Here is a 24,274-nt window from a genome sequence, read left to right on the forward strand (position 1 = left end):
TATTAATTAGCTGGGATTCAGTTTCTTTTTCAACTCAGAATTTTACAAGGCAGGTTGGTTTATCAGATACTTGTTAAGTTTTTCAGCATGTTATCTTCTCTCTTTTAAGAGTCAAGGATTATTCAGTTAGCTTTACAACTAGTGAATATAAAAATCCTCCTCTATTTTATGTAGCACTATTCTCTTAACATTTTCTCAAAGTACTTAATAGGATACAGAAATAGTCCTTGGTAACATTTAAATACAGGTAGCAGAAAACAAAAGAACTTTCAAAGAGAAATTATGTTCCCTGCCACCTCCTCCACCTCAAAGAACAATAAGCATGGGGCACAAATGGAGTTCTTCAGAAAAGCTGTCTGCATAATTTTCTTTCAAGGTAATGTATTTGACAGCACGAAGTTTGTGATGCTCTTAATTGGTCTACTACTTAGTGAAGTCATAAACTCTGATTTATTTCTGAGAGATTATGTTATTTCACCAGTATGTGTGAATGGCCTTCTTGCTAAAAGCTTTTAGAGATAATGGTTATGAGAGGGTACCAGTCAGATCTGGCTTCTGCATGCAATCCAAAGTTAACTTCATCCATAAATTTCTAACTTCAAGTTGCCTTATTTTTTATAGTTAAGAATTAATTTGGGGGGGTTTACAGCAGAATTTTTAACACAATTGTTAGGCCTTAGAATCCCATTGTTTGAAAATATTTTTTAACATCAACTTTATTCAAATGTGTAAAGTCTACTTTCTAATTTCACCTAATAATAATAATCAGGGGTGAACTTTTTGCCTGCCATTTCTGCATTTTTTTAAATCCTCATTTAAGGTTTAGAGTTCTTTAGGTTCAAATTCCTATGATGTTTTACTGTGTAACATGGAGTTTCTTATTATAAAGAATTCAAAATTTCAATGTACAGTACATTTTGTTTGTTTTTGAAAACAGTTTTTTGTAATCCTTACTTAGTTACAAAAGTTTAACAGAAGGAAACTACTTAAATTTAAATTCAATTTATTCAATTTGTATTGGGTATGTAACACATGCCAAATACTGAATAAAGGGGACAGGCTCCCTGCCCTCCAAGAGCTCAACTGAGGGAGCAGTAGCAACTGGAACTGGGGCAGGCATTAAGGCAAAGAACCACAGGTGATGCAGCCTCGCGAGTACACTGGTGGGAGAACAGACGGTGATTAATTTTGTCTGGTGTGGGGCGATGGCCATATAAATACTGGGCAGTTTGAAAGTATTCAGCTTCTAAATAGTTAAACAGTGTATTCCTTCTGACTTGTGAACAGGTGCAGAAAAAGGCCTGCATAATGTTACATATTTATAGTAGTTCTTTGTAAAAATGTTAAGTGGATGAGTTATCATGAAAGCAAAAGTTCCAATTTGTATTTCTCATTAAAATTAGTACTATATTACTGTGGATCAGATGCAAATATTAAAGAAATAATACTCTGTAGAAAAAGAAATTCAACCTGAATTAATAAATGTACTGACTATTAATACAGAATAAATGTTCTACTGGCTCGCGTTTATTTTATTTATCCAAACCTTTCAAGAGAAACCTGGTATAGTACATTCATTTCCTAAAACTATAAAGATCACACTGCTGAAGCCACTGAGGTAGAGCCACCAAAAGTTCTACTCTGCTGATTGTGTTGGACAGAATTTACGATGGCATGCCTGAAAGAGCTCACCTCCAGCAAAGAGAAACACAAACACCTAGAACCTGAATTCCATGTCATGAACTAATGGCATCTAAAGGGCAATTCTGACTTTGATGGCATCTATGAACTTGGCAGAAGTGCACTTGTTTTCATCATCTCTTGCTATTCTCACTAGTCGTTTTCCACATTATACTAACCTAGGAATTGTTAATAATCCGTATGGTTTTCCAAATAACTAAGCAATCTTGAAGTGAAAATGCTTATTGAGATGGTGCCTGCTAAAAGCTGGGTGTTTCAAAAGTTCTGTGTTTACTATGACATTGATTTTCTGCTCTTAACATCGACAGCCCTGTTTTTTCTTAAGCACAGCCCAATGATAATAATTAGGCTCTATGAAAGAGTGTGCTTTCTAAATCTTGGGACCAAAGTTGATACTGTGTTAAAAGTCCTAGAACTTAACTTCGTTCCAAAGTAAAATGTCATTAACGTACACATACTGTACAGAGAGCATTTACTATTTCACATTTTGCAGAATTAAAATTTTTTTTTATTAAATCACATCTTTCTATTATGAGAAAAATGCATAACCTTTTGCAACGCTTGTCTTCACAAGCAATTCTGCCCTTACCACTTAAGTCTGGAGTCCCCAATCTCTTTGTGAAGTACATACCTTTCTTTTCCCCCGAAGCTTGAGATCACTGGAAGCTCAATTCCCCAGCTTAGGAAAGAGAGTGAGTGTATGTGTGTACGTGCATGTGCACACTACATGTTCGCAGAAAATCCTCAGCAAAGCTGGGCAGGGGCACCGTGAACAGTTAAAGAAAACCTAGGTGAGAGGAGGATGGGGTGATGGCTCCTAGGCTGGAAAACTCCCAGCAAGGATTAAGTTTTTCTTATACTTTTCACAGCTTTACTTGTGGCCATAAAAACCAGGCCTTCCAGTTTTGCACTCTTGGGAGATGGAGAGCACAGGGTGACACAAAAGCAGGTGCAGTCATTTATACACGTGTACTCACACCTTTTATTTCTAGATTCCTACTTTGACATCTGGACCTTCAGGTCACAGGAAGGTCTGGTCAGTGTGGCTGTAAGTGGGTCTCTGGACCACATCTGTGATGTGTACAGTTACAAGTAACGCAGCTACAGGCATGCATGCTCAAGTCAAATATCCTCATATATAAATTACAATGCAGGGATTCCTGTGGAATAGCCATCTGAGGCATAAAAACTTAGAATATCACTTCCCTTTAAACAGGTCATCCAAAACCAGAGTATTTCCATCCTCCTGATCAGAATGGCTAGTTAGAACTGTCCTTGCACTCTGTGTAAGGCTGAGATGTACAGAATGCCAAAATAACTGGTCACCCACTACTCAATTCAGGTGAAAAGTCAACCTGACTTTCTGATCTTTTATCCAGATGTGCCACAAACTGCCTTATCAATAATTTCACTAATTTCAGAGTAAATTTCAGAATTATCTTTTTTGTTTTATGGGTTTTATTTATACCCTTAGTGTCTGCCTGAGGTGTTTTTTTTCTGACCTGTGAAAGGATTAATAGTGAATGATAATCATTATGAGTCATTAAGCTTTAAGACTTCTATATTAATCTGGGTGGTCTTAACCTTTTTTCCATCAAGGTATAATTTACGTATAGTAAAATCCACCGTTTTTCGTGCACAGTTTACAAATTTTGACAAACATATAGTTGTATCTCCTAGGAAGGATTAATTTTTTTCTTATTCTAATTTCATTGCTATTTATACCAGCTGTTTTTTAGTTTTAATATAATTTCCTGGCTGCATCAATGAAAATTGCTACTTGCTAGAGAAATTCAAAATACAGGCTTCTTAAACCCAACACTGAAACCGGGATAAGGACAGGCAGGCTGCCCTGCACAGTTATGGAAAGTGCACAACCCAACCCCAGAAGCATGCATTTGGTGAGTGGTGCCCCCTAGCATTAACTGTGCATAATTTGCATGGTGCTATGTAGTGGGTCTGAACATAACCACCAGTTTGAGAAGTCTGCAGAACTGTGATGATGTTGACAGTGAAACAGGAGATGTTTAAAATTTTTAAAAAGGAGTCCTCCATTTTTATGCCTTTCCTCCCACACTTAAAACGCTGTAAAGCGAGAACAGGAACCACTGAGCTCACAGCACAGACCATGCACCTATGTGAAAGAAGGGCAGTGTTGGCAAATGAGAACTGGTCCAGTAAAAAAAAAAAACAAAAAACAAAACAAAAAAACTTTCGAGACTCACTCCCCTGGAATCTTAGATCTGCATTTTGAAACCTTTCTCCTTATCTTTGCAAATGTTACATCCTTTTTCTAACAAACCACCATAGGTTCTTTAGATTTTCCTCTTTATAAGGCACTTAAGTACAAATGCCAGTTATCAAAAAAAATTTTTTTTTAATTAGATACTTACCTACATCTAGTTTGGACTAAGTACCATATGGCTTCCACTACAGAAAAATGTGGCAAAGCTAAGTTCACAAGATCTCACTCCTCAAAGGCCTGTTTGGTCCACAAAAACCTAACATGGATCTTCCTGAAATTCAGTAATAACCTAGACCAGACAATAGGTAATGTCTGTTACAGCCGATGAAGACCTCCTTCTCAGGATTCCTTCCTGCATGAGCCTCTCCCCCAGTTCCCAAGAGAGCAGGGACCAGTTCAGTTGTGCAGAGGCCCTCCCAGAGCACTGCTATTCCTTCAGATTTCTGACATAAAAGGGCACCAAGGTTTTCTAATAGTTTAAGGGAAGATACTTTATTTCCATTATTTTGATACATCACCAAACTTCTTCAGTGAAAGAAGTTTCAACATTATACACACACTAGAAGAGAATTTATCTAAGAGGAAGTTGGCTCATTCTCCAAATTGGCTAATCAGCTGTAAAATAAATTTCATAGAAGCACTGGTGAGGAGATACAGAGTCCTAGGATAATAATAAGATTGCAGGTAGAAATGATGGGGGGGGGAAAGAGGGTGGACTGTGTTCACTCAGGACTGGAGTATGCAAGACCTCTATGGGAGAGGGTCTCAGCCTACTCAGGGAACGGAACTGGCTGGAAGAAAGTGAGGGAAGAAAGGGATGAAGAACACCAGCTGAGAAAGTCAGCTGTTGAACTGCAGCTGAAAAGAAAGTAAATTCCAGAAAATAGTATACAGGCCCATCTCACAGGTTGTGGATGTGAAGAAAAGAAACAACAGGTAAGAAACAAGGGAGTATTTTACTCAAATGTCCCTGGATTTATCTTGACTAGACAGAACACCAAAACTGTTTGATACCTGACTAGAAGAGCTTATGTGTTGGGACTAAAATTCCAAGGCCCTACTGTTAAAGACCTACAAGAATCCTCAGAAATGCTCAATGTAACAACCACGATATAAATGTGGTGTTTTAAAGTTATCTACTGCTATATATGTAAATTGGAAACATCCTGATCAAAGAGGGATGCCAAGATATTTTAGTGCCTAATACATTATGGAATTCTAGGAAAATTCTCATAGTCATGACTCTATAAAGTAAAGCAATATCCAAGAGTAGGTAAGTACCGAATAGTGAATTAAACAAATAGTGACAGATGACAAATTTGAACATCATGTAAAATAGATTTTTAAAAGGCACATTGGTGCCACCTTTTGGCCAGATTAAATATTTACACAAAGTATGATCACATTTTAATTTCACAGCCTACTTCTGAGGGACACACACAACTGTTTAGTTCAAACATTGTATGAATAGGTTTAAAACTGTCCTCTTGCTTAATACATCCATGAATTTTAATAATCACATTTTTATATTTGAAAAAATAAGATAAAAGATAATACAAATAGAAATTTAATTCTGAATGAAAACACATCTCATACTCCATTAAGAATAGTATTAACTTCAGAGATGACTGGGACAAGAATCCTTAAAGTTTTTTTGTATCCTTCAGCTCTTGACAATCATCAGAAAACTTATTTTAAGCTTTTCTTTTCTTTTCTTTTTTTAATCTGGTTATTTTAAGCTTCTAGACCAGGATTAGACTCAGCACTCTTGACATTTTGGGCTGGATCATTCTGTGTTGTGGGGGGCTATCCTCTGCATTGTGAGATGTTCAGCTGTACCCCTCGCCTCTCTACCCACTAGATGCCAGAAGCACTTTCTCCCCCTACTCCCACCCAGGTGTGACAACCAGAAACATCTCCACACTGCCAAATGTCCCCATGGTGAGGGGGATCACCCAGTGTGATGGTTAACTTTATGTGTCAAACTGACTGGGCCATTGGATACCCAGATATTTGGTCAAACACTATTCTGGATGTGTCTGTGAGGATGTTTCTGGATGAGATTAACATCTGAATCAGTAGATTAAGTAAAGTAGATTACCCTTTCATATGAATGGCCCTCATTCAATTAGTTGAAGGCCTGAATAGAACAAACAGGCTGATCCTCCTGAGAATACGGGGAACTTCTGCCTATTAGCCTGGACACTGGTCTCTTCCTGCCTTTGTGGGTCTCAGCTACAAAGTTTGGACTGGAATTACATCAGCGCCCCTCTGGGTCTCCACAGCTCGCCAACTGTAGATCTTGGGACCTCTTGCCCTCCAAATTTGCATGTCACTCTCTCTCTAAGACACACACACACACACACACACACACACACACACCCTCTGTGGTTCTGTTTCTCTGGAGAACCCTGACCAACACGCCCTCGCTGAGAACCACTGTTACAGATTATGTTACTGGAGGACATAGAGAGTGTATAGGGAAGAAAGGAACAAGGCTAGAAACTTCTGGGACATAACTAGATATTATCTTTCTTTCTGAGATGGTGGTTGGGAAACAGTTGATTAGGACACCAATATTCTATTAACACAGATTATGGCCGGTAAGAATTGGGCTCACAGATGCATTTTTGTATCACACATCCAAAATGTTACCTGGCACAGAGACTACTTACCTCAACACTAGGAAGACAACATTTGCCAGACACTTCTGTAAAATAAGAACACATTTCATTTATAAAAGGTTTTATCATCATCACATTAATTTATTTGTCTTGATAAAGTATATGAAATTCGCTGTTTTCATTTCAAATAGAGGATACAAAATTTTGTGAAAGAATTTTTCTGAAGCAAACTCACAATACATTAGGTGGAAGAATTTAACCGTACAACAGAGTATTGATTTCAGTCTCCTGTATTTGCTATGTGTTGCTTGTACTGTGAAGATTTCTTCAGAGGGCCTTTTTAAAATTGTACAAGTTTTTGAAATCCAAGTTTCTTTGAAAGTATTTTAAGTTGATACTTGATTTAATCTGACTAAATGACTTTATTTGGCACAAAACAGAAGAGCTGATGATGACAGTTACTGTCAATTGCAGGAGCAATATCTACCAAGTAATCAAGTGAGACACAGATACACACTAAAGCACAAAGGATTCTCCCAGATCTTGAAGACAAAAATCACAATTTGTAATTCCTGTATTTAAGACATCCAGGCTTAGAACTGTGTAATCTCACCAGTTTTCATAAAGTCCAATCATACAAACACAGAAGGACAACAAAGAATAATAATTTATAGATTTCACTCTTAGGAATTTAAAAATTAATTATAATAAAATACCACAGAGCTACATTTAGTTTAAGACCACACAAAGATACGTTACATTATGAAAACTCTTCACCTCAATTACTACCAAAAAAAAAAAAAAAATCTCAAGGATCTGAGTTACAATATCAAGAATCTGCCTGTTCAAGTAAACATTAATGGAATTATACATTTTCAGACTCTTTTCCATGTTTAATATATATTTCCTTCAGTTTTAAGAGAAGCCTCTTCCAATCCTATTTTAATAAAACAGAATGAATTTCTATGTTACCCCTACTCCATTTCCTGTCCCCATCTACTTTTTAGATGAGCTACATCAAAGAAATGCAAATGATATTTTTTTTCTCCATTGCCTTTGTTCCTTTTCTTTTATGTAAATAATATGTTTGGGGGAACTTTCAATAAAGCTCCAATTGGCAAGGTTTCATTCTCTATAATGCCAAAGAGTTAATATCCTCCTTGCTAAAAGCTAAAGAGAAATACTATGATTAAACTACAGTAGGATAGGAATTCTAACACTGCTGTTTATAGAGTATTTGTAAAAAATAGAAAGAATTTTGTCAATTATTAAGTATTAAATAGTACATGATCACTTCTAGACATTCTAGAATTTATCAGTTGGAATACTGAAGTCAATAGGTTTAGCTATGGAATAAACAGTTTTATTTGTATGGTTGGTTTTTATCAATAATACTGATAGAACTTAACACAATTTTAATACAGTCCTCACAACACCCCTTTACAGATGGGAAATCAGAAAATCAGAGCAAGAAGTAAATAATCTCAAGAAATAATAAAAAAAATTGTTTTTTTAATAAGGCAGACTGCACTTATCAGATACTGAGTTCTGATAATATGCTGGTAAGGATAAATACTGAAACAGTCTGTTTTTCTGCAGAAAACAACTATATGTAGGATCTAGAAAGAAGGGAAAATTCTAAGCTGATCCAAGGGGAAAATGTCTGTTTCATATTTCCCTGATACATTGATTAAGGTGCACACAACATTTCTAGTTTTAAGAACTTGATAATCATTATGCAAACCATACTAACATGGCTAAGATTATAGCTCCATTTTGCAAGTGATGTAGTTAAAACTAAAGGGTTTAGTTAGGAGAACTTCTTTAATACAAAGTCAATTTTCTTACTGAGGAATCATATCTTAAAAAATATACTCAGGGCACAATTTTAGTCATAAAAGTTATTTTAAAAATATGCCTATTGAATGAATGAAAAAAAAAAAACCTGGTCATTCCTCACACCACCACTCACTGACTCTCAGGAATCCAGCTTTTGGAAATTTTTTCTATAAAATGAAGTAAACATTTTTCTACTTTCTAAAACAGAAAGAATATTATGAAGATGAAGGAAAGAACATTTACTTTGAATTCCTAATATATTTTTTGTTAAATTATTTTTATTTATTTATTTATTTTGGGAGGAGGTAATTAAATTTCTTTATTTTAATGGAAGTACTGGGGACTGAACCCAGGACTTTGTGCAGGCTACGCGGGTACTCTACCACTGAGCTATACTCTCCCCCTAGAATTCCTAATATTAAAAGTAACTTTATGAATAAGAATAAAAATACTGTTCATCCTCTTTTTTAATACCCATCAAAAGTAGATATATTTCTTCTTTAAATTAATGTCCATCATGGCCAATCAGCCACAAGCAAACTTGCCATTTCTCCAGATTCTGCCCTGCACAGCTTGCAACCCTGCCCACAACTCATATGCACACTGAGTCCTACCCTTTAGCTGTACACGTTTCTTGTGTCAAAGACTAATGACTGAGCAAGTAGGAAAGAACATAGAAGAAAAAAAATCAGAAAAAAATTGTTATCTAAATGAGGAAAATAAAATTTTATGTGAAGGAGGTTAGGGAATATATCCAGAATAGTCTAAAATACATGAAATCTATTTTGTGTTTATCCTATGAGATGAAATCTTTGAGGGTAGTATGAATTTGAATAATTCCTTAAATGATTTAAGATTAAGGTCAGATGAAGTTCTGATCCCAAAGAGCAGTACATTTGTCTTAATTACTCCCAACATAACTGACGCTGTATCAATAGCTACTTAGATTTCATTCTCAACATGTTGATCCTGACCCCAGGAGGCTTCCCTCCCTTGTCTAGGGCAGAAACTCAACCAGCTTAGACAAAGCCCATTGGTTTTCTTCGTTCGGTCCTTAAAAAAAAGTTATCACTTTATAATTCCCCTAAACTCACTGCTAACCCAGAGAAAACCTTTGTGCCCTTAGAATAAGCTAGATTACTCTTTGAGCTCCCTCCTGACTAAACTCTGATACTTGAAGAACTCTGATATTATCAGGAAATCTCAGAAACATACAGTCAGGAAGGAGATCAAAGAGGTTTTGTATGCAATTAAATTCTAAGCTAAACAAACCAAATTTATCAAATTTACTAATATATCTGTGAGGCTTAGAATTTAACAGGTACCATATGAAAAAGATGAGGCTATTTTGAAGCCTCTCTCTTTCATTACTCTTGACTATCTAGTATCTGAAACTAAACATCTTGGAAACCATTTAGAGCTACCCTCCGTGGTGAAGTTTGACCAGCTATTTCCCAGCTACATAGAGCAGGACACTCTACCATTCAGTCCATCAATTTTAATTTTTCTGCAGTTTTAGCTTTGTACGTTTCATCTTTATAAAAGAGAGTTAAGTTGATTCACGGAGGGAAGGCTATCATGGATTTTAAACATAGTTTTAGGACACTGACTGTATCTACTATGCTGGTTTTATGGACCAGAAAAAAGTGACAGTTGTGTCACTGAAAAATTACTTTTTCAAGTGACTGTTAGAAAATTAATGTCAACTCAGGCAGCCTAGAAAACCTTCTGACACTGAGGGTAAAAGATAATTTGTATTTTATCATTTTCTTTATCATTACATAAGCTCATATAAACCTCTGGTCATAAAAAGCTCAAGTTGCTCTTAAGGTTTTTAAGAAAACACTCTAGATTAAGGTTAACACTGGGGTGTTAGTCACCACAGACCTATCTGAAGCTGTCTCTGACACTGCGGGCTTCTCTGCTTATCTATGTACACATGTGTATCTTACTGTTTTTTTTCTTTAAGATTTTTTTGTGTGTGACTAACTCTTCTTTCAAATAAAATACTTTTATTGAAAATGAGGTATGCTCAGTGTGAAAAAATAAATAAAGCCATGTAAGATGCTGCAGAGCTAGTAAGTAACAAGTAATTTAAAACTACTCATGATTTGGTATAGCTATGCCTTAAAACAAACTTTTTATACATTACAACATATAGTTATGCATTAAAATAACTATTAATTTCTTATATAGCAGAAAACATTTTAAAATAATCCACACTAGAACTTAATTCATGTGGAACATTAGCCAAAAGTGAGAGTATAGAATATTTTTTAAAATAGGTTTCATTTATTTCATATTCAATTTGATTTTACAGATCCTATAGCCTGGAAAAACTTAGAAATTCTGTAAGTAACTATTGAATCTGAAGTTCCATATTTCCATACTGATTTCTGATGTCTAAATTGTGATTTAATTTATGAAAAGTTCACAGCCCTAAATGAAGGTTAAATTTTAGTAGTTATGCATCAATATATCTTACAATAAGAGCCAGTATATACAATCTTAAAACCAAGGATAAATGGCAAAGAAAATGCCAATAGAACTTGAGGAGGAAAATAATTTATGAATTAAAAAATGCATGTAAATTTTCTTTTTCAGAATTGGTATAAAAAATCCTGAAGAAGAAACTGCTACTCAACTAGGATAGTGTCCACGTTTTCTTGTGTGAGTTCTGACTCTAAGGCACAAGATGAGTCTAACTGTTCTTGTGACAAGCGAGACCCTTTCAGCGGGATATCAGACCAGCTGTCACAATACGGCTGAAATCTCTGGGCTAATACATTACCAAACCTTTGGCATCGGTTATATCTGTAAGATTTACCTTTGTGTGTATACATGTGTTCCAGCAATTGGCTCTTTCGGAGAAATTTATGACCACAGATGGTACAGCTGATTTTTCTTTTCCTTGAAAAAGAAAAATTACAGTTTAATTCCACTGGCTCTGTGTCTTTGGAGATCAGAGACACTTGGCTGATCTGCAAAGGCTCAGTGGTGCCCTGGTTGGTGTGGTCAGGCTGCTGTTCATTCTCCTTGACAGTGAAGGGGCTGAGCCTGCAGCTTTCAAGAGACTCGCCATTTTCATTAAGTGGATGCACTTCGCCAAGGTCATTACTTTCCAGAATGGAAGCAGGGACACCAAAAGGGAGAGATCCAGACACGTGGGTATGGAGATGTTGTCTTAGATTACTTCGGGAATCAAAACGTTCCCCACAGTAATGGCATAAGTGTATTTTGATACCGCTTTCAGTGAATGTGGGGACTGTCACCTCTGATGAAGGTGAGGGATGGCTCTGGGAGGTCACAGATTCTGGGTCACATCTCTCCTGCTTGATGGACACTGGGGGCTTCTGGTGCTCCTCCAGGGCCTGGGCAGCAGGACGGGCCCTCTGCTGGTCTGCAGTGCCATCATCCAGCCCAATAGCGAGAGAAAGCTGCAACTGGGGGTGGTCACCCTGGACAGCAGCTCTGTTTCCATTGTTAGTGGAAGGAGCTTCTTTGACCTCCAGCCCTTGTTTGACAGCTGTTTTCTGGGTCGTTGAGATCTGAATGCCATATAAATTTGAGGACTGCACAGTCTCTGGTGAGAACACTTGATTCATTTCAGTTGCAATGTGAGAAAGGTAGTCAGCGTGAAGAAATCGAATCCCTTCCTCCAAACGACTATGATCCACAATCTGTTTTGGCCCTTTCCCCGTGTACATAATGTGCAACAAATAGCTGAATATGTCAGGCTGGATGTCAGTTGGTTGTATTTTTATGCATTCACTGTTAAAAACAAAAAACAGACCCACACAGAATGAAACAACCCAGTTGGCCTTTTAGTTAACAGTATACAGTCTTGGGCTAAAGCAATTTCTTTCCAAAAAGTTCTGACTTAGCAATCTGCCTTGATGAAACACAGCAATGAAAGCTTAAACTTTCATTGTATAGCAGTTTTATGGCCCAGCAAAAGTCTTCATGTATTCAGTCTACTGCCTAAAGTTAAGAAACATGGATATTCTGATTAGTTTGACATTTAATTAGTTACTCCTAAGTGAAATGCACTTATATCAAGTGCCAGAGGTAGACAAATGATGAATAAAATAGGTACCCCACTCTTAAGGAATTTAACAGTGTACTTTAAGTGTATATAACCAAAAGAACTAAAATCAGGGACTCAAACAGATACCTACACACCAATATTCATTACAGCATTACTCACACTAGCCAAAAAGTAGAAACAGTCCAAGTGTCCATCAACAGATGAATGGATAAATAAAATGTGGCATATACATACAATGGAATATTATCCAGCTATAAAGACGAATGAAGTTCTGATATACACTACAACATAGATGAACAGTGAAAACATTATGCTAAGTGAAATAAGTCAGACACAGCAGGACAAAGTTTATATGATGCCACTTATCAGAAATATCTAGAAAAGGCAAATTCATAGAGACAAAGTAGATCAGAGGTTACCAGGAGGCTGTGGGGGGTGGGGGTGCGGAGGATGGGGAGTTATTATTTAATGGGTTCAGTTTCTTTCTGAGGTGATGAAGAGTTTTAGAAATAGAAAATGGTGAGGGTTATACAACATCTGAATGCCTTTAATGCCACCTGAATTGTACAATTTAAAATGGTTAAAATGGTGAATTTTATGTTTATATATATTTTACTACAATAAGAAATAATTAAAAAACTCAAAGAGGTCTATCGGAATTGGTAATATTTAGAATTTAAATTCCACTAACCTTATTTTGGCTTCCAAACTATATTAATAAAATCACTCTTTTGATCACAAATGAATACAGGTATAACCCTGAAAAGCTTTAAATTAACCCTAAACCCAGTTTTCACATATGAATCTAGAATTCAGACAACAGATGGAAATAACTGTATAACAAGAAATCAGGAATCATGCTGCAAAATTAGAATAAAGACAACCTGATGGAAATGCTGGATGACAAGTAACAATGAAATCACTTACCTTCCCTGAAGCAAAAGTTTGTGACAATGCAGCAAAAAGCACTGGGTGTCAGTATGCTGGCAGCTCATTTCTTTAGTCCTGATTTTTTAGGATTCCCTCTTGTGTTTCACTCTTACCTCTGACCCACTCACTGCCATGGTCTGTGGCAGGGTTTTTAAAATACTGGCACAGAGGTGTTAACTGAGGAGTTTTAGTTGCTCAACAGAGATACCACAACACAGGGCTGCCACCTTTGTCTCTCCTAGATTTAGTTTAGCACGGTGCCTGGTGCACAACAGGTGCTTTAAGAGGTGAACCAACTCACAGCTCTTGGATGAGACTGATGTGAAGGCAGTGTTTCTAATCTGGTTTCTACACTGACACTTTAAGTCAGAGAGGAAACTATTTTGTGTGGCAGAAAAGGCTACGCATGACTTGTCCCTTACTCTAACCTCCTCTCCCTTTTCTGTCATATATTCCAATCATTCTGATCCACTCTGTTTTCTGAATGTGCTAGCCTGGTTCATATCTGCCTATGTTTTCATGTGTTTTTTCCCTCTTCTTGCAATGTACCTTTTTGCATTCCTCTACAACATCTGAAAAACTCCTCCTGCTCCTTCAAGATCCAGAGCCTCTGTAAAACCTGTTCCAAACTTTTCAAAATAAGGTTGCTGACACTCCATTCTACCTTGTCTGTCATAGACATCACATTAATTATCAATAGCAGCAGCTAACAGTGCAGAGCTCTGTTCTAAGCATTTTAATATTATTAATGCATTTAACTTGCTCAACACCACGGAATGGGTATACTACTCTGGCATTTTACAGAGAAGGAAATTGAGGCGCAGAGAGATTAATTATACTGCAATTATTTTCTTTACATTTGTTACCTCTCTATTGGACTATAAACTTTTTGAGGGCAGGGGCATAACTTACCCGTTACTGGGGTCTATCCAGCACAGTACCTGATGTATAAGTACTCAATAAATAGTTGAATGAATGAACAATTAAAATACATAATTGAAGCTGGACTCCTAAGTATTTTCATGTAAGTTCCTTTTAAAAAGCATCGACTGTTCTGTCACTTTCAACCTAGGATGTATTAAGACTACTCTTTACCAGGAGCTCAGAATCTGAATACCACCTCATAGCTCTCTCCCTACGGACCTATCATGTTGGGGTAATCTAAATTCAAAAAAACTTTTTGAAAAAATATTTGAAATAAATGACCTCTGAACTGCAATATGGAAGATAGGGTGGGTAGAACTATGACAATGAAAGTGTTATGGAATAGAAATCAACAGCTTAGTGATTAAGAGCAAAAATTTGCACTGGAGTTTGATGTATTAACTGTATAATCCTGGCTGGGCAAGTTACTTGACATCCAGTTACAGTTTCCTGTTCTCTAAAATAGTATGGATAACAGTAGAATTTACATTAGGTAAATACTAGTGCCTGGTTATGGGATAGGACTTCAATAAAGTTTCGCTATTACTGTTTGCATTCTTATCTTCTACCATAGATTCTACCCACTCAGTTTAATTAAGATGTATACAATTAAAAAAAAAATTAGTATTTCCTAAGGTGACCCCGTAACAAATAATACCCAAAATGATGTTATAATAAGGTTTAGCTATATCACAATATTAAAAATTCTTCTGATTTACAAAAGCACATCCTTACCTTGTTTGGTGAATAAATATCATCTTGAAATAGTTAGAAAAAGCAGCAAGCACTGCTCTGTGAGCTTTGAAGTAAACATCTCCAATAGCAACTGTGCAATCACACAGAAAACCAAATTCTCGTTGCATATTCAGCTGCTGCAGAAGGACAAGGCTATGGCTAGCTGTATCCATGGTGCCTCTGAGAAGAAGGACAACATAGGTTGTTTTTTTTGTTTGTTTACAAAATTGGCTGTAGTTCACACAAACCTACAAGGTACAAAGAGACCTAAATTTAAATGACATTATTCAACAGTTTCCAATACTGTTAATTTTACCCCAAACCTAGCTAACATTAAATCCCACATCATGACGAACCTGCTGAAACCATAAAATGTGGCCTTGTTTTTTAACCCATTAAGAAGGTAGCTTGGTCAACTGACACAGTCGTGAAAGGAAGTCTGTCCTTTTTTTAAATCTACGTGACCACAATGTTTCTAGTCCTCAGTTTCCTCACTGGAAAAATGGGAATAAGTTACTGATCCTTGCCTCAGAGTGAAACAAGGTAAGTTATGTGAAAAGCACCTTGTGATGTAAGGTATAATGTTAGCTATAAATGTTAAAAACATAACAGTGTGCCCTGCCTGGGGTAGGTAGTGCTGTCACTGCTCCTTAGGGATCCTCTGTGTGCACTGGGGACACTGGCCTCCTGACCAGCATACAATGTTTGGGAAACTTATCACAGTAAGTCCAGAAGCCCTTAAAATGGATGTCAAGCCATATCCCCAGATTCACATGGGGCCCAGGAGGCCCATGGGAAAGAATCTAAACCCCAATTTTAAATGGACTCAGATACATATAAGAATGGAGGTTCCCAAAGAAGTAGAACACAGGATGGGACCACTGGTCTCAGGGGGAAAAACTGTGCATGAGGGAGAAGATGCAAAAGAATTCTGGCGGAGAAGTCTAGCGTGAGCAGCAAGAACATTCAAGAGTGCCCTGGGAGGTGGGAGGCTCTGCCACCTTCTCTGCCCCAACTGTGCAGAAAGCCCTGGTGCTTTAGAGAGGAGGCAGCTGTGGTATAAAGGGCATCACTGCGGTGCTAGAAGAATGTCCTCTAGAAGAGGAGATCCTGAAATAAAAGAATGAAGTTTTCTCACTAAACAAGCGAGACCAAGGTCTAAGGAGGTCAGTGATGAGAGTGTGGAGTTAGCTGTCTGGAGACTGGCAGTAGCTTGTGCAGCAAAACGCTGAGTGATGGACAATATAATAAAAATAGCTAACAGTTTAATGCTTCCTATGTGTCAGGCACTTTTCACTCATTTAATTTTCAATACAGCTCTGTGAGAAAGGGAATACTCAATGCACCTTACAGGTGAAGACATAATCAACACAGAGAGTTAATCTACCCAAGTCACACCGCTAGTAAGTGGCAGAGCAGGGGATTCAAACCCAGGCACTGGGCTCCAGAGCCCAGATGTCCTCCCTCCCCACCTCCCAGGGGGAACGTGACCCAGCAACTGAGGGCACCTAGGGAAAGTCTATACATCATGGCTCTGGGAAGCCTCAGGAATATGTGGAAAGAGGAATCAGGGAAAACCCAGATTTCCTGCTGCTTAAGCAAATGTGACACAGCAAGACAAATGTTTATACTTATTAGTGGATAAAATCTAGATTATAACTGGTAAAGATAAAAGTAATTACTACTGATAATAGGTTAAATCTATTTTTATTAAAACTACAAATTTACTGTACTAATATGGAATAATTTCCAAAACGTATTCAGTAAAAAAAAAAAGCAAAATATAAAATTGTGTAGAGAAGACTACTATTTATGTAAAAGTGGTAGAGTAGTTATTTTATTTTTAAAGGTTTGTGTACACATCTCTGGAAAGGTTCAAAGAAACGAGTTTCACTTCTGGGAGGGAAACTAGGGAGTAAGGAGTTAAGGGTGGGGGGAACTATACTGTTTGAACTTAAAAAAACAACTTGTATGGAAGTTTAATATAATAAATATATACCTACATGATTCCTTTTTCCCTCAGTTTCTAAAATTATGAAATATTTCAGATAGGCAAGTAGGTAAAGAAAATAATGTCATCCCACCACCCCCACCACAGGCACCAAAAGTGAACATTACAAACATGGTAGAGATCTCCTGGCATCTCTCCCTCTTTCTATCCTCTCACCCACTTTGCCTTCAAGGATAACCACTGCTCTGATTTTGGTGTTTATGACTCTCTTGTACATTATCATATTCTGTATATAACCCTTAAGAAGGTATGGTATTGTTCTGCATGTGTTAAAATTTTATATAGGTAATTAATATTGTACTTTAGGAATCCTGCAGCTTGCTTCTTTTAACTCTACATTCATACATTACTTTAAAAAAATCCTACCTAACATTAACAGTTTCCCCTATTCCTTCCCCCAAGTAAAAAAGAATTAAAACCAAAACTCATACCCCTTACTATCTCACTTTAAAAGCCTTTAAGCTGCAATGAAATGACAAGATAACAGAACCTACAGAGACTTGAGCCTATCTTCTAAGAATATAAACAAAAATCCGAGTTGTGGGCATTGTTCCAAAAGGCCATTTAACAAAATGTCATTATTATGTTTGCCACATTTTTCTGATTCTAAAATCCACCAATTTATAGAGAAACTAAAAAACCTAAGTAAAACTGTATATTGGAGATTGCAGTATGTGAAAAACATGTCTTAGTTTTAATAAAATGGTTCAAATTGAAGTACCTTAAATCAGTCTTACAAATTATCTCAACCCCCTCCTCCAAACTGACTATACCTCAATAAAAAAACCCCCTCAGTTCATAAACATTTTCACCAGTTCTTTCTATATATAGATATATATACATAATGCATTAGTATAATGAACTATTGAACCATGTGGAAATGAAAATAGCACAATAAAAAGCCACATATACAAAAATCTGTGGTTAATGGTCTATGAGTAACAGTTAAATTCACTTAGAGAATAAATATTATTTGAAGATAAATTTAATAAAGAAAAAAAATTGAAAGCATGCATTGGCCAAAACATGGGGACAGGAAAAAATTACACTGATGCTGCAATCAAGAAGATAACAGGGGAGATAAAATGTAAAACAAAGTAATTACAACATGAAGCAAAAGTGATAAGGGCCATAGGCAGCTGAAGAAAATACTATGAGAGGGAGATAAGTGACAGGAAATCCAATGAAAAATAATCTATTTGAACTGGATCTGGAAGAACAGGCAGAAAATGAACATAGCGTTGTAGGCAGAAAAAAACAGACTGAGTGAAATTACAGGGAGAGGTATGAATACATAGATAACTGAAGATTTCAGTTTGGCATAGAAAAAAACACAAGTAGGTGAATAAAAAGAGATGGGGGTCAGGTCACTGAGGGTACTTAATGCAAAACTAAAAGCTACGACAGTTGTGTTTGAAATGGAGAACTATATTAAGATACATTTTCAGTGGAGGGAGAATAAACAGCACAGAGTGAAACTTTTGATTCTGGAATCAGACAGCGTGGATTAAAATCCCAGTTCTGCCATTTAGCTGTGTGATCTTGACAAGACACTTAACTCTCTGGCCCTCAGTTTCACTTGTAAAATATGGATAATTACAGTTTTTACCTCACAGATTATTACACACATTTAATAAGACAATGCATATCAGCACTTAGAAACAGGGGGGCACACGGTGAATGTTCAATAAATACCAGTTACCATCATCACCATCACTGGGCCTGTGAATCAAGACTGCTCTAGTAGCAACATATAAAAAAGATTAACAGGCGAAAGGCCTGGAGAAATAAAGACCAGAAAGAAGCCTACTGCAATGTCCAAATAATGGCCGTGGGAATAGAGAAAGGAACACAAGAAGATATGCCAGATGTAGAACTGGCATGACTTGGCAGCAGACTGGATGTGGTCAGCCACAGAGATCGAGTCAAAGGTGGGTCTCAGAATTCCAGCTTAGGTAACTGGAAAAATTAATTCATTCCTTTGAGTCCCATTTGCAGAGTAATTGCCATGTACTAGGTGTTGATATAAAGGCAGCATCCCAGAATGCCACAGGAAAAGCATAGAAATTGGCTTGGTAAGAGAGGAGTTTCATTTTGGACAAAGTGAGTTCAAGGTACCCCCTCTAGAACATCTAAGTAGAAATGTTTAGTTATCAGTGGAGACCATAAGCAGCACTGGGACTCTAGAGAGAGCAGGGCTAGAGAGGGAGAGAAACAACAAGGCTGCAGTCACCAGGAGCGGATGGGACTATTGAGTGAAATAAGAAGGGGAAAAAGCTAGGACTGAATCCCTGAAAAACAAGAACAGATATAACTGGACAGAAGAAGAGACATTAAAAAATACATGTCATTGAGGGAAGTGAAGGAAAGGTGAGAACCTTGGCAGGTGGAGGTGGCAATGGTATAAAATGCTGCAGAGAATGAGGAAGAGGCCTATTACAAACACCCCCAAGTGTACTGACTTCTGACAACAGTTTGGGAAAGCAGCAAGAGCAAAATATGACTGCAGGGGGATGTTAGAAACCAGAGGCCATAAAGGGTAGCTATAGATAGAACAGGACATTAGGGAGCTGCAGATCAAAGACTTGCAGGCTGAAGAGGGGTGGAATCTCTAGATGTCAGAAGGAATGAAATCAAAAGTTTAAGTGTAGCAGTTAGTCATGGAGGAAAAAAAGGATCTCTTTCTCCAATAGCGGAAAGGAGATGGTTGAGGTAAGCAGAGAGAATTTGAGAGTACTCTTAGATGGCACTGATTTACAAACTATGAAGTCAGTCCATATGGAGAGGGAAGAGGTGAGTTTAGGCCTTGAAAGAAACCTAGCGTATTAATCCCTGAGCTAATACAGAGTGTTGAAGTTTATAGAGAACTTTCACACACAGTAATTTCTCTTTCTGATTCAGATGAGATCATTTCTATTTATCTTCAAGTTCACCATCATTTCTAATCTGTTGACCCATTTCTTATTTCAGATATAGTTTCAAATCTAAAATTTTCATCTCATTCTTTCTTAGTTTCTATTTCTCTGCTGAGATTTCCTATTTGTTCACACATTACCACCTTATTTTGCTTTGCTTGCACATAGTTATAATAGCTGCTTTAAATCCTCTCTGCATCATCTTGGGGTCAATCTCCATTCATTAGGATGAGTTTTCTGTTTCTTCTTATGTTTAGTCACGTCGGATGATATCATAGACATTGTAATTACTGCAGTAAAGACTCGAGGTACTGTACTGTTCTTCCAAAGAGTACTGATGTTTTTGTTTTGTTTTTTGCAAATCAACTAGGCTGAACTTAAACTCCAAGTTCAGCTTTTTTAGTGTTAGGTGTGCTGTTTGGAGGTTGTGCAACACACTTAAACGTTCAGGGGTTGGCAAGAGATTCAAGTTGAGTTTATACACAGAATTTGGGGTTCCCCCAACATCCTTTCTAGGATTTTCCTCCTTACTTTCCTCCTGTGTAGTAACTCTGAACTCTGTCCTCTTTTCTTCAAGCAAGTAAGACTACAAGTTATCATAGTTTTAGCCATCCCATCATGTCACCAACTGGGGCCTTCTCTCATGCTAAAAGCCATAAAAATGGAAAATTATTCATGGCCATTTCCTTCTTCATAGTGTATACCACATTCCAGTTCCTGCTTGCTTTTTGTCACTCTCAAGTGCTATCTAGTTGTTTTTTAAACTTTTTTTCAAGTTTATGGTTTTTATCCGCAGAATTGTTCTGATAGGGACTACTCAGCCATTCATTGCCCTTCATCAGCAGTTCTAAAAAGTTTTGGTTTCAAGATCCACTTACACTCTTAGGAAAAGTATTAAGGACTGTGAAAAACTGTTGTTTATGTGGGTTATATTTACCAATATTTACCATATTCAACATTGAAAATTTTTTAAATTTAAATATATTTGAAATAATAGTAAACCCATTATATACTAATATAAATAACACACTTATTCTAAAAAATAGATATTTTTTTAAAGTGAGAAGGGTGGCATTGTTTTATATTTTGCAATCCTCTTTAATACCAGGCTTTAAAAAATACAGCTGGGTTCTTTTCTCTGCTTCTGCATTCAGTCTGTTGCCGCATGTTGCTTGGCTCAAATGTATTAAGATAATTTGGACTTGGCAAAGGGGAAATATTTGTAAACCCACCGAAAGGCTTTCAGGAACCTTCGGGGTCCTTGGACCTCACTTGGAGAACCTCTGCCCTACATTATCTTTTTTTGAACCTATAAGGTAGTTAAGTGGGTGCTGTATTATTTCCATTTTAAGTTTAAGAAACCATAGGTTCAGAGAAGGCAGGAAAGATACCCAAAGTACTAGCTATTATATGGCGCTGTTTAATTCAAGTCTGACTTTAAACTCAGTGCCTTTTCTTCAAAAGCCCTATCAAGAACTTTCAATATATATACTGATGCAGATTTTGCAAATACACTGAATCAAATTAGGAGGGTAAATGTTCCAAATTTATAAAATAAAAATAAACTCAGATCTGTTAAAAAAACCTCATAAACATAGTAAGTTCATTCAAACGTGTTTGCATAATAGACCTTTCATGTTTTAAGGCAGCACAACCAGATTTTACCTCATGTTAATAGAGCTAATACATTACAAAGTTATTCAAAACATTTTTTCATATATGCAAAGATATTACTAAACCATCAAATTTATTCCTCCTAACCTTATAAGGCAACTATCCTTTTTTTTTTAAATTGAAGTATAGTTGTTTTACAGAACATTTTCTAATACAACTTACTTTATAAGTTATCAGCTAGGCTTTTTTTAAAGTTTTTAAAAAAAATTTTATTTGTTTTTTTTGGGGGGTTAATTAGGTGTATTTATTTTAATGGAGGTACTGGGGACTGAACCCAGGGGACCCTACTACTGAGCTATATCATCCCCCTTAGCTAGGCTTTTTATACAGCCTTTGCTCATCATTTTTTGACCACGCATTTTATTTTCTCTAGTATGTGGAATAGCCAAAGTTTCCTATGTATACAGAAAGATCTTAGAAGTTGCATTTGAGAATTTTTGTGGAAATTTAAAATGTGAGGTTGCAGAAAAATAATCATTATATTTACAAATACTATAGTCAAAATGTAACAGAGCTACATCTTAAAATGCTTCATCTGTTATTAGAGTGGTATTTACAATAATAGTAATGATATTTAAGAGAGACTACAAAAAACCTGTTTACTTTCTAGATTGTAGTAACTCTGGATTAGCTCAAACTAAGTAAGCTAGCACAGCTTTTTTAAATTCAAAGTTAGCTTGATAGGGAACATCGTTGATTTTTATTTAAAAAAATCTATTATATTAGTTAGACTGGACTCTCAGATCTCTGATAGCCAAGATGATGTCCTAGAATACAGTTTTTCATTCTTGCAGGCTCTAAGAATCTTTCATAAAAGAAGAAATAAAAGGAGTAAGACATCTGTTTCTCTGGAAAACAAATAGTCTTAGATATTTTCTTTGTGGTTCCTACCACTGTGACTTTATTATTAATTATCATTAAGAAATGGAGACAAGAAAGTTGACAGAGAAATGTGTACAGCTTTTTTGAGATACTTACTCATGGCTATAAATACAAAGGTAAAAGCAGAAATATTCAAAGCACCACATAATAAAAGGCTTTATACAATGATTTTAACGTTTTAATGGTATTTTCAGATGATTGTGGAGAGAGAAAGAACATTTGCAGAAATCATTTCATCCTGGAATAGTGGCTCCAACTGCTGACTGTATTCTAAAACCTTCCATGTAGAGTTGTACTGTTGCCTGAGTCCTACACTAGAATTGCTGATGAGGCGCAGATCCCTTTTAAGCTCCTCAGGTGATTCTAATATAATGCCTCAATTAGGAACCACTGCATTAGAAGAACAAGGGACCAAGGAAACCCAAGAGACTATTTCACACTCTAAAATTACAGAGAAAAGGAAGCAATTTCACGAGAAGTGCTCAAAATGCGGGAATTATCCCAGTTTCATTAAATGAACAAAAATCACCAACTGTAATTCTAATTTTAACTTTAAACTAAAAAAATTAGCCAGATTAAGAAACAGAAATACTCCCACACTCGTAGGATGGGTTCTGGGGGCAGATGAGGAACACACCATTTTCAGACTTTCTAAAAAAGTATTTAGGAGAAAGGTATATTTACTCTCTCATATGCCATTACATCTATTTTCATATCTGAAAATGACACGGGAAGTCCAAATCTGAAAATTATTGTTTGAAGTAAAATCTGCAGTAATTCTAGGCCTCTGCTTATGAAAATCACTAAGAATGTAAGAGAAAAGGGTAAGCAGCAACGTGGTGGATGATACAGGAAGAGCAGTTATGCTCTAGAAACCTTTAACGGAACAGGGGAACGTTAGTTTGGGGCCTCCCGCCTGTTGGCAGACACAGCCAACCTACTACATCTCTAACCCCCATCTAACCAACATGTGGGATGCCTGATAAGGCCGCAACACCCGGCAAACAAGAATGCTAACACCAGTGAGTGCAAATTACTACTGAACCTAAAAAAATCAGAACTCTGTAAAGGAAAGGAAAAGATTCTTCTTAATCCACTAAAAAAAAAAAATAAAGACTGCATTTCTGAAAGAAAAAAATAAACTAATCAAAGCAGGAGAAACTTGGAAAACAACAATGCTAGTATAGACCTAGAATATAGTACAAACAAGGATGATTACAACTTCTGAATATAGGTGAACCAATACTTCCTTTGCCATGGAACGTTCCACAAACACGTTATCCACATGGGCTAATGAAACCCTTTGCTTAAAGTGCCTTTTTCAGAAGGAACAAAAAGTCATTGTATGATTGATTTGTAACCAGGGAAGAAATGAATTAGAAAATTTTTCAAAAATAATTAACTTAACACTATAAACATTTTTTTCTCCAGGTGAGGTTAAAAGAGAAAAAAGTTCTGCTAGCAAGGAAAAGCAACCAATAATTCTGAAATTGATGTTTGCTTCAAACACTTTCTCTCCTCTTCCTCCATTCTCTCTAAGCAAGTTCAAGTAGCAATATCTTTTTTATGTTAGAGGAAATACTGTTCTAGTCATTATCAATAGCTGCTATTATAAAGAGTAGATACTATGTACAAGGCCTATGTGCTAAATGCTCCATGTATATTATCTCTTTTAATCCTCACCATGACTATACATATTATTTTTATTTCCATTATACAGATGAGGAAAAACCTAAGCTTAGGACA

At 36.5% G+C, this 24,274-nt stretch overlaps 1 protein-coding gene across 13 annotated transcripts in view; it reads right to left on the reverse strand.

Moving 5' to 3' along the window:
* Positions 1 to 24,274, reverse strand: part of ZBTB25 (zinc finger and BTB domain containing 25) — a 41,009-nt gene that overhangs the window by 12,781 nt on the left and 3,954 nt on the right. For 7 of the 13 annotated variants that reach the window (XM_032482178.1, XM_032482177.1, XM_032482174.1 and 4 more), the window contains 2 exons: positions 15,047 to 15,226; positions 8,689 to 12,180 (listed from right to left, as the gene is read on the reverse strand). In XM_032482178.1, coding sequence (XP_032338069.1) covers positions 11,046 to 12,180; positions 15,047 to 15,219 — 1,308 coding nt within the window. In that variant the 5' untranslated portion in view covers positions 15,220 to 15,226 and the 3' untranslated portion in view covers positions 8,689 to 11,045. Of the gene's footprint in view, positions 1 to 1,340; positions 2,489 to 6,621; positions 6,657 to 8,688; positions 12,181 to 15,046; positions 15,295 to 24,274 lie in introns of those variants that run through there. The other 6 variants (XM_032482175.1, XM_032482171.1, XM_032482176.1 and 3 more) reach the window with 3 other exon arrangements.

This window comes from Camelus ferus, chromosome 6 (assembly GCF_009834535.1).
Source record: "Camelus ferus isolate YT-003-E chromosome 6, BCGSAC_Cfer_1.0, whole genome shotgun sequence".
Lineage (NCBI taxonomy): Eukaryota > Metazoa > Chordata > Mammalia > Artiodactyla > Camelidae > Camelus > Camelus ferus.